Source organism: Coturnix japonica, unplaced genomic scaffold (genome assembly GCF_001577835.2).
Source record: "Coturnix japonica isolate 7356 unplaced genomic scaffold, Coturnix japonica 2.1 chrUnrandom339, whole genome shotgun sequence".
In the NCBI taxonomy this organism is placed as follows: Eukaryota; Metazoa; Chordata; class Aves; order Galliformes; family Phasianidae; genus Coturnix; species Coturnix japonica.
Window position 1 is genome coordinate 595,925 of NW_015439867.1, and position 10,367 is coordinate 606,291.

Below are 10,367 nucleotides of genomic sequence, written 5' to 3' on the forward strand. Positions count from 1 at the left end.
GGGGTGCTGTAGGCTGTGGGGTTGCTATGGGGTGCTGTGGCACTATGAAGCACCGAGTGGCTGTGGGGTGTTGGGGTGCTATGGGGCACCAGGGAGCAACAGGGTGCGGCAGTGCTATGGGGCACAGGGTCGCCGTGGGGCGGCAGGGTGCTATAGGGCACAAAGCAGCTGTGGGACACGGGGCCGCTACGAGGTGGCACGGTGCTATAGGGCGCTGCAGCGCTGTGGTGCACGGGGCAGCTGTGGGTCGCGGAGTCTCTGTGGGGCGGCAGAGTGCCATAGGGTGGGGCAGCGTAATGGGGCACAGCGCCGCTATGGGGCACCGTGCTGCAATAGGATGCTGTGGTGCTATGGGACGCAGAGCTACTATGGGGGACGGGATCTCTATAGGGTGCAGAACCTCCATGGGGCGGCGTGGTGCTATAGGTCACAGGGTCTCTGTGGGCCACAGGGCTGCTATGGGGCGCAGGGCTACTGTGGGGTGCCATGATGCTATGGGGCACAGAGTCTCTGTGTGGCTCTGTGTCGCTGTGGGGTGTCAGGGTGCGATGGGGCACAGGGCAGCTATGGGGCACGGGGGCTCCCTGTGGGGCGCCGGGGGGGCTGTCCTCCTGCCCCCCCCCCAGCCCGCAGCCCCCCAGCAGCTGCTCCAGCTCCCAGCGCTCGGTGGCTGTGGGGGGGGGGCGGTGCCCGGGGGGGCTCTGCGGTGCCGTGGGGGGCTCCTCTTCCCATGGGGTGCCCCCGGGAGCCCCCCTGTCCTGCACGGGGGGGTGGGGACTCTTGTCCTGTGGCCCCCCCACCTGCGTCAGGTCTGTGGGAATACAGCAGCGTTGGGGAGGAGCCCTGTGGGGTTGGGGTCGCAATGGGGTCTGGGGTCCATTTGGGGCTGCCCCCTCCTCACCGTCGTTGCTGTCCTGGTGCCGCAGGTTGAAGCCGTGGAAGGAATCACGTCGCACCGCGGGGTCCCACGTGCACAGATCAACACAGACAGCGCCGCCAGGGGGGGCCCAGCCTGGGGGGGACGTGTGGGGCGTGGGGTTATGGGGGGTTATGGGGGGGTTATGGGGGTGGGCTGTGGGGTTATTATCGGCTGTGGGGTCGCCTCCCCCTCACCTTCCACCTTGTCAGGGCCGGAGGAGAACAGCAGCTCCACGGTGGCGTCGGGGGGGAAGCGCTCATCTGGGGGGGGGGGAAATGGGGGGGGTGGGAAATGGGGGGGAAAAAACCACCCCCCGCCGAGCCCCCCCCTCCCATGGACCCCAACTCCATGGGAAGCCCCCTGACCCCCCCATACCCTATAACCCCCCCAAACCCCATACCCCCACCAAGCCCCCCAACCCCACAACCCGCCCTGACCCCCAACGACCCCATGACAACAACAACCACCCCATGACCCCCCCCAGCCCCCAACCCCCATAAACACCCCCGGACCCCCTGGAGCCCCCACCCCCACTCGCCAGGTCCAGCTCCTCCTTGCCGAGCCGCAGCCGCTCCCCCTGCAGCGCCCCCGTGTGGAACTGCGCCCGGAACACGGAGCGACGGCCGGAGCCACAGCGCTGGTAGCACTGCACCTGCACGTGGGTGTGCAACGGGTCACACAACTGGAGCACGCGGCATCCGCGTGTCCACGCGTCACACATGGCGAGTGTGCAACATCCCGAGGGGACTGCGCCACCGGGAGCACTGCACGCCCTGCCGCACTCCTGCCTTGCACGCTCCCCCCCCTTGCACACTCATCCCTTGCACACTCACCCCTTGCACACTCACCCCTTGCACACTCACCCCTTGCACACTCACCAGGACGTCGCCCTTCAGCAGCAGTGCTGGCTCCAGGCTGATGCAGACACTGTGTGGTCCGGGGGAGCTGGGAGGGGGGGGGGTTGTGAAGCCCAGAGTGGGATGGAGGTTGGGAGGGGTCGGGGGTCGGGTCCCCCCGTTGGGGTGGGGGGGCACTCACTAAACGCCTGATGTGTGAACCAGCTGCAGCGCCTGGTACAGCTTCAGGAAGGGCTGGAAGTCTGGGGGGGCACAGAGTCAGAAATGAGGGGATTTGGGTTCCCGATGGTGTGACGGGCAGGGTGTGGGGTCAGGGTGTGGGGTCGGGGTGTGGGGTCGGGGTGTGGGTCAGGGTTTGGGGTCGGGGTGTGGGGTCGGGGTTTGGGGTCGGGGTTTGGGGGCAGCGTGTGTTGCTCACCAGGCTGGAATCGGGGCAGCGCTGGCAGCAGCACATGGTGCAGGAACACAGGACGGCTGTTGACCCGCGCGGTGCCCGACAGCAGCGCCCCAAAGTACAACATGTACCTGGGGGGGCAGCATCCTCAGCAGCGGCACCAACCGCAGCCACAAACACCCAAATCCCACCCCAAAATCCCCCCCCTCCCCCCCCGGGCACCCCCCATCTCCCCCCCCTGGGGTCGACGCCGTGCCGTAAGCCGCGCCGGGGTCGTGTGACAAACCCCCCCCTCTGCCCCCCCTTTACCTGCGCTGTGATGGCTGCACGTCGCCCCCCACTCTCTCTTCGCAGAACTGCTGCATGGTGGCGGTGCCCAGAGCCTGCTCGGCGCTGCAGGGTCAGCACAGCCCCATAGATCCACACAGCCCCACAAATCCCCACATATCCCATAACCCCCCACAGCCCCATAGATCCCCACAGCCCCATAGATCCCCACAGATCCCATAACCCCCCACAGCCCCACAGATCCCCACAGCCCTGTATGTCTCCACAGCCCCATAGATCCCCACAGATTCCATAACCCCCCACAGACCCCCACAGCCCCTTGCTGCAGAGCTCTCCCGTAACACCCTCCCTTTCCCCATCAGCCACAGCCTCCTGTAGCCCCCAGACCCCATAACTGCCCTAACACCACCCACAGCCCCATCACCCCATAACCACCCACAACCCCCACACTGACAGCTCCCCTGTAATCTCGCTGTGACCCATTATCCCACCTTTCCATACGTCAGAGCCCCTGCACCTCATAGAACCCTCACCCCACACCTCACCCCACCCCATAGCCCCCCACACCCCACAGCCCCCCACAGCCTCCCCCCTGCGGTACCTCCCAACCCATAGCCCCCGCCCCCCCAATACCTGGCACAGACGCGGCTGTAATGCATGTACGCTGCCACCACGACGCCCACCTTCCCCTTGTTGCCCTGAGGGAGTTGAGGGTCACACTCCTCAGCCCCCCAACCTCACAACCCCCTGTGACCCTTCCCCTGCCCCCCTGAGACCCCCCAGCCCCAAGACCCCATAACCCCCCCAACCCTACAAACACCCCCGACCCCACAACCGCCCCCAACCCCACACTGCCCTGTGACCCCACGCCCCCCCCCCCACACACACCCGGCAGTGCAGCACGGCCACGCGGGGGGGCAGCGCCCGCAGGCAGCGCTCCAGGGCTTTGCAGATGGCGCACAGCGTGTCCAGGGGGGGGGCCAGCAGGTCCGGCCAGCCGAACTCCTGCACCTGTGGGCAGCCACCGTGTGACCCACAGCCACGAACCCCCCAGGATCCCACACCAGGACCCTGCCCCCCCGAACCCACGGCCCCAAGCCCCCAGGGCCCCACATCCCCAACCCCACTGGAACCCCACATCCCAACCTCACACTTTGCCCCATGCGGGACCCCACGCCCCACCTGCCCCAGGACCCCCCGGTCCTATTCTCATGGCCCCAACCCCACAGCCCTGACCCCCCCAGGATTCCACACCAGGACCCCACCCCCCTGAACCCATGGTCCTAAGCCCCATGGCCCCACATCCCAACCGCACACTTTGCCCCGCATGGGACCCCACACCCCCCCCGGCCCAGGACCCCCCGGTCCCGTTCCCATGGCCCAACCCCACAGCCCTGATCCCCCCTGCACTGACCGTGGGGTGCAGGCGGACGAGGTCGTGACGCTTCTCCGAGAGGTTGAAGAGCTGCAGTTGGGGGGGGGAAGCTCAGACACAGCCCTATGGCACAGTGCCCTGCCCCCCACACGTCCTGCCCCCAGCTCAAGGACCCCACGTGCTGCCCCAGCGGATCCCCACGTCTGGTCCCCATCCCCCCCGCTTTGTCCCTTCGTACGCCTGCATCGTGTCCCCACTCTGCCCCCACGTCCCCATTCCTGTCCCCAAGGACCCCACGTCCTGTCCCCATCTCATCCCAGGGTCCATGTCCCGTGTCCTGCCCCCATCTGTCCCATCTCCATCCTGTCCCCCAGAGTCCCCATATCCAGGCCCCTATCCTGACCCACGGACGCTCTATTCTGCCCACGCTCCAGCCCCCATCCATCATCCCCCTCTGCAGCCCCCATCCTGTTACCCCATATCCTCCATCACCCCACAGCCTCCATCACCCCACCACTCCCCTCTTCCCCCCCCTCCCCCCCATAGCATCCTAAAAGTGCTCCCACTCAACACACCTCATTGAGCCACCCCCGCGCCCACCCAGACCCCCCACGAGTGCCCTGTACCCCCCAGCACCCTGTATCCCCACTTCAGCCCCCGTTCTATCCTCTTTCCACTCCCCTCTTCCCCCCCCTCCCCCCCATAGCATCCTAAAAGTGCTCCCACTCAACACACCTCATTGAGCCACCCCCGCGCCCACCCAGACCCCCCACGAGTGCCCTGTACCCCCCAGCACCCTGTATCCCCCCTTCAGCCCCCTGTAGCTCCCCCACACCCCGCATTCTTCCCCCCGCCCCATCACCCCCGTGCTGCCCCACATCCCCACACTGTCCCCACTCACCGTGTACCCGTCGCGGTGCCGGGCGCGGAGCAGCGCTGCCACATCCCGGAGGTGGCCGCGGAAGCGCCGCTCATCACCCCCTCCCGGGAAGCGCACGGCGATGATCCGCTCCGTCACGTAGCTCAGCTCCGCGGGGGGGGCCGGGGGGGGCAGCCTGGGGGGTGTGGGAACACATGTGGGGTCAGGGGATCACAAGGTTATGGGGTGACAGGGACGTGGGGTTCAGCTCCGGGTGGGGGGGGCAGGGGATGTGGGGAGCTGGGGATGGGGACGGAGGGACAGCACTCACAGAGCCCCCCCCCATGTCCCCCCTCCCCGTGATACCTGGGCAGGGAGCGGTGCTGCCGGACTGTGCTGAAGGGCAGGCTGCCATCCTGGGGGCACACAGCTCCAGTCCACACCATGAACCCACCCCAACCCCAACCCCACCCCAACCCCATCCTCATCCCAACCCCATCTCACACCCCAACTCCATCCCCATCCCAATTCCATCCCAATTCCATCCCAACTCCATCCCCACCCCATCCCCATCCCCATCCCAACTGCATCTCACACCCCAACTCCATCCCCATCCCAATTCCATCCCAACTCCATCCCCATCCCAACTGCATCTCACACCCCAACCCCATCCCCACCCCATCCCCACTCCAACCCCATCCCAATCCCAGCCCCAACCCCGACCCCAATCCAATCCCAATCCCACCTGCCCCTCCCCTCACCATCTTCTCGACGTGCCTCACTGGGGCAGTGTTCCTCCGCTGTGGGGCACACAGAGTTCAGGGGGTGCTGTTGGGTACCCCAGCATTGCTGTGGGGCAGGGGTGGGTCCCAGCCCCATAACTTACCAGCTCAGGAGGGGGTGGAGGGTGGCATGGGGATGTCACCTGCCGGGGCAGAGCAGTCACTGTGGCTCCAAAGAGAAAACCTGGCCCATGGGGGGTGCAGGACCCCAGCACCCAGAGGGACTCCAGCCCCATAAGTGGGATCCCAGCTCCATAAGTGGGACCAAGGCCCCATAGAAAGAACCCAGCCCCACTAATGTTCCCCCCGTGTCCTCCATCCCAACCCCCCAGAGGGAAACAGAGGCATGGGGCAGTACTGACCCTACTACCCCCCTCCTCCCCCCCACATCCGTCCCTCTGCTGTTTGTTCAGCTGCAGCCCCTGGGCCGCAGCCAAGCACTGCATGCGGGGGGGGGGGGCAGAGGGACATGATGGGGATGTGGGGATACGGAGACATGGGCCTGGCCCCTCCCCACCACGTCCCTGTGACTCTGGGGGTCAGAAGAGGACGGTGTGGGGGAGGCCATCAAATTTCACCCCACGGGCCACCACGTGTTCCCCCCCCCAGAGCCTCACCTTGGCTTCGCAGCGCTTGTGGGAGACCATCTTACAGACTGTGGGGACACAGTGGGACATCAGGGGGTCACCTCTGCTGCCCCCAGACCCCACCAGACCCCACGGCCGGAGGGTGGCAGTGAGGAGGGGGATGTTGGGATGTGGGGACAGGGAAGTTTGGGGATGCTGGGATATGGGGACGTGAGACTGTGGATCTATGGGGACACCAGGACACTGGAGTTTGGGGACATGGGGACATTGGGTTATGGGGACCTACGGACATGGGGATGTGGGGACGGATATAGGGAGACATGGGGATATGGAGACATGGGGACAAGGGGACAGTGGGGACATGGGGATGCCATGGGGCCAGGGGGATGCGGTGACAGAGGGATGTGGGGACAGAGGGACGTGGGGCTGCGTCACCTCGACAGAGAAGCCCCTGGGCGCCCACACTGTCGTGACAGACGGCGCAGCATCTCGACCTCTTCCGGAACGATTTCTCCTGGAACGTGTGGGGCGGCGCCGCTGGGGGCTGTGGGGGGGAGGGAGGGACGGCGTGAAACGCGGGGACACGACGGGGATGCGGCTTATGGGGATGTCATGTCGTCCCGTCCCGTCCACACCCCTCCACCCGCGCGCTGTCCCCGTGTCTCCCACCCACGACCCCCCCGCGCAGCGTCCCGCCGCAGGAAGAGATTCGGGCACAACCCAGGAAATGGCCGTGGAGGGGGGCGGTCGGCGTGGGAAACACCGAGGGGGGGAGAGGGGGGACACGGGACACTGGTGGGGAGGACACGGGCCGGGTGGGGTGAGTGGGTCGTTCTCCCCGTGCCCGCTATGGGTCTGGGTCTGCCTCGCAAGCGGGAACTCAGCAATAGGGGCGAGCGCCCCACGCGTGCTCCTCCCAGTAGGGACACCCCGATCGCAAATGTTCACCCAACCCGCCCCACCCCACGCGTGTCCCGACCCCCCGGGGAGCCCCGATCCGAAGAGTCACCCATCCCCCTTCACCCACGGCCCCAACCTGCGGCCCCGCTCCCCATCCCATTCCTGACCCCAAACCCCGCAGATCCGCCCCACCGCAGCCCACCCGCAACCGCCCCACACCCACGCGTGTCTCCACTTCCCTCCACGGGGCGCTCCCACCCGACACGTGTCCCCAACCCCCGTGCGATTCACCCCCTCCGACCCCTCACTCCTTTACCCTCCCCGTACCCCCACCCCACTCTCCAAACTCTCGTGTCCCCGCCCCCCTCCCTCCCCACGCTCCCCCCCTCTCTGCCCCGTACCGGTTGGGGTTCCCTCCGCCCCAAGACCCGCAGGAGACTCCCTACGGCCCCGCGTGGGTTCATGGCGGTGCCACGGTCGGCTCTCGGGAGGCGATTTGTCCGGGGGGGGGGGGGCCGCGCTCCGCCCGCTGCCGCCGTTTCCCGTCCGAAGCGCCCGGGAGGGGGAGGAAACGGGAGGGAGGGGTCGGACCTGCCCTATGGCCCCTCCCCCTTCACCGTCCCCTCATGGGGACGCCCCGCTGACCCCCCGCGCTGCTCCCCCCGTCCCCGCAGGACGTCACGGCCCCGGCTCCCCATAAACCCCCGGACTCGTAACTCGCAGCCCCGGCTCCTCGGGGCGGCTCGTCCCGTTGGATCCTCAGCGCTGCAGTTTCTCGTCCCGAGGCGGTGAAAAACCGCCCGTCAAAGTTCGGTCCGTGCAGCGGGAGCGACAGTGGGGAACGTCTGCGCCCCGCGAGGTCCGAGAAACGCGTGAGTCCCTCCAGCTGAAAGAACCGTCCTTGATCCTCCTCCTGCAGGGAACCATAAGGAAGGTCCCTGTTACACCTACGGCTGCGGTTGGGACAGCGGCGCCCGGCGGGGCTGTGAGCGTCCAGGCACCGGTAACGGAGCGTCAATTGATGGTTATCGCCTCCTCTCGCTGATCCGCCTTTGCTCCGAACCTGCTGTGACTCTGAATGTGTCGCTTATTCTTCTAAGCAAGTCTTCTGTATTCTAACAGTACGTTTCCACTAACGATCCACTGGCTGCAAAGCAAGTTCCATTACAAGTCTTGATAATAAGCAGGATTTATCTTACGGCTGGGTACAAAACAGGTAATTCAGCTAATTCAGCCCCTCCGTCTCCTTTCGACTGATGCTGGAGCCCAAAGGCCACACGTTGCCATACGGGCAGGTGGCCAGTTTCACCCACTGCAGACACCAAACCCTGCAATATTTTCACCCGGGTCTTTAATTGCAAAGCCAGGAGGTAAAACCCTCTTCTCACTGGGAGCCATGAGCTGCCCCCAGCTTCCTTCACCCTGGTCACCTAAAGGCGCTGCTGCCCAGGCTGCGCACACAGCTCAGCATCCTGCTGTTAGTATTGAACCTGTGCTCCACTGCCTATTAGAAATGTCACCTGTTAACTTTGAGAACAGCCTGGGATCAAAATGTTTGGGCTGCTGTAGCTCGTCCATCACTAAACCTCCCCTTGCCAGGCAGGCAGACCCCACTGCTGCTGGTCCCTCAGTGCCCCCCAAGGCCTCCCAGTGCCTTTCAGAGCCCCTTAGAGCCCCCCAGTGCCCCTCAGAGACCCCCAGCATTCCACAGTGCCCCACAGTGACTCACAGAGCCCTGCACGGCCTCCCAGTGCCCCCCAATGCCCTCCAGTTCCCCCAGAGCCCCTCAGAGCTCTCAGACCCCCTGAGATCCACCCCCCCCCAGGGTCCCCCCATATTCCCAGTGCCCCTCAGAGACCCCCATTATCCCCCAGGGCCTCCCAGGACCCCCCATAGCCCCTCAGAGTCACCCTGAGTCACCCACGGCCCCACAGTGTCCCTCAGAGCCCTCCAGAGCCTTGCAGTGCGCTCCAGTGCTCAGGAGAGCCCCCTGCAGCCCCCAGATTCCCCCAGAGCCGCTCAGTGATCCCACAGCACCTCTGACTCCCCCAGGGCCCTCCATGCCTTCCAGTGCACCCCAGGGCTCACTGAAGCCCCTCAGAAACCCCAGAGCCCCTCAGGGACCTCAGTGCCCTCCAGTGTGCCCCAGTGCCCCTCAGAGCCCCCCAAAGCACCCCTGTACCCTCTAGAGCCCCCCAGAACCCTACAGAGCTCCCCAACCCCCCTCAGCCCCTTTCAGTTCCCCTCAGGGCCCCCCAGAGCCCCCCAGTGCCTTCCAGTACTCCCCAGAGTCCCCCAGAGCCCCCCAGTGCTCCCCAGTGACCCTCAAAGCACCCCAGAGCACCCCAGAGTTCCCAAGTGCCCCTCAGAGAACCCCAAGGCCTCCCAATGGCCCCCAGATCCCTCAGAGCCCCTTAGAGCCCTGCAGAGCATCCCAGTAACCCTCAGAGCACCCCAGTGCCCACCAGTGTCCCCTAGAGTCTCCCAGTGCCCTTAGAGCACCCTAGTGTTCCTCAGGGCCAACCAGTGCCCTCCAGTGAACCTTAGATCCCCCCAGAACCTTCCAGAGCCCCAAAGTGCACCTCAGAGATCCCCAGTGCCTTTTAGAGCCCCAAAGTGCCACCCAGTGCCCCCCAGAACCCCCAGAGCCTCCCAGTGTCTTCCAGTTCTCCCCAGTTCCCCTCAGAACCTCCCAAGGGCCCCCCAGAGCCTCTTAGTGCACCCCAGTGCATCACAGAGACCCTCAGTGTACCTGAGAGCCCCCTGATGGCCCCCGGTGCTCCTCAGAGCAACCCAGTGCCCCTCAGAGCCCCCCAGAGCCCTTAGAGCCTCCCAGTGCCCCCCAGTGCCACTCAGAGCCTCCTAGTGAGTCCCAGTGTACCTCAGAGCACCCCCATGCTGCCAGAGCCCCCCAGTGCCCCGAAGAGCATCCCAGGGCACCCAGTGACCTCCAGTGAACCTTAGATTCCCCCAGAGCCTTATCAGGGACCTTCAGTGACCCTCAGAGCCCCCCAGTTCCCCAGGACCCTCCAGTGCCATTTAGAGCCCATCAGTGCCATGCAAGGCACCTAAGAGCAGCTGAGGGAAAAGAGAGGAAGGGAAGGGAAGAGAAGGGAAGGGAAGGGAAGGGAAGGAAAGGGAAGGGAAGGGAAGGGGAGGGAAGGGAAGGAAGGAAGGGAAAAGGAAACGGGAAAGTAAAAGGAATAGGAAATGGAATAGGAAATGGAATAGGAAAAGTAGGAATTGGAAGGGAAGGAGGGGAAGGGAAGGGAAGGGATGGAAAGAGAATGGAGGAGAATGGAGGAGAATGGATGGGAAGGGAAGAGAATGGGAAACATGACATGGAAGTGAATTTCTCTCTCACTCCTGGCAGCAGATGTGGGTGTGCTTCCAAGCCGTGGCACCT

At 65.4% G+C, this 10,367-nt stretch overlaps 1 protein-coding gene across 1 annotated transcript in view; it reads right to left on the reverse strand.

Moving 5' to 3' along the window:
• TNS2 (tensin 2) overlaps nucleotides 1-7,518 on the reverse strand; it is an 18,253-nt gene extending 10,735 nt beyond the window's left edge. Inside the window, 17 exon segments of the mRNA XM_032441628.1 lie at nucleotides 8-1,012; nucleotides 1,114-1,179; nucleotides 1,448-1,571; nucleotides 1,798-1,864; nucleotides 1,958-2,018; nucleotides 2,195-2,301; nucleotides 2,480-2,563; nucleotides 3,092-3,156; nucleotides 3,347-3,469; nucleotides 3,873-3,923; nucleotides 4,735-4,888; nucleotides 5,059-5,108; nucleotides 5,454-5,492; nucleotides 5,579-5,617; nucleotides 6,092-6,129; nucleotides 6,497-6,605; nucleotides 7,363-7,518. Of these exon segments, the coding sequence (XP_032297519.1) occupies nucleotides 8-1,012; nucleotides 1,114-1,179; nucleotides 1,448-1,571; nucleotides 1,798-1,864; nucleotides 1,958-2,018; nucleotides 2,195-2,301; nucleotides 2,480-2,563; nucleotides 3,092-3,156; nucleotides 3,347-3,469; nucleotides 3,873-3,923; nucleotides 4,735-4,888; nucleotides 5,059-5,108; nucleotides 5,454-5,492; nucleotides 5,579-5,617; nucleotides 6,092-6,129; nucleotides 6,497-6,605; nucleotides 7,363-7,425 (2,245 nt within the window). The 5' untranslated portion in view covers nucleotides 7,426-7,518.
• Nucleotides 7,519-10,367: the final 2,849 nt, after the last annotated feature.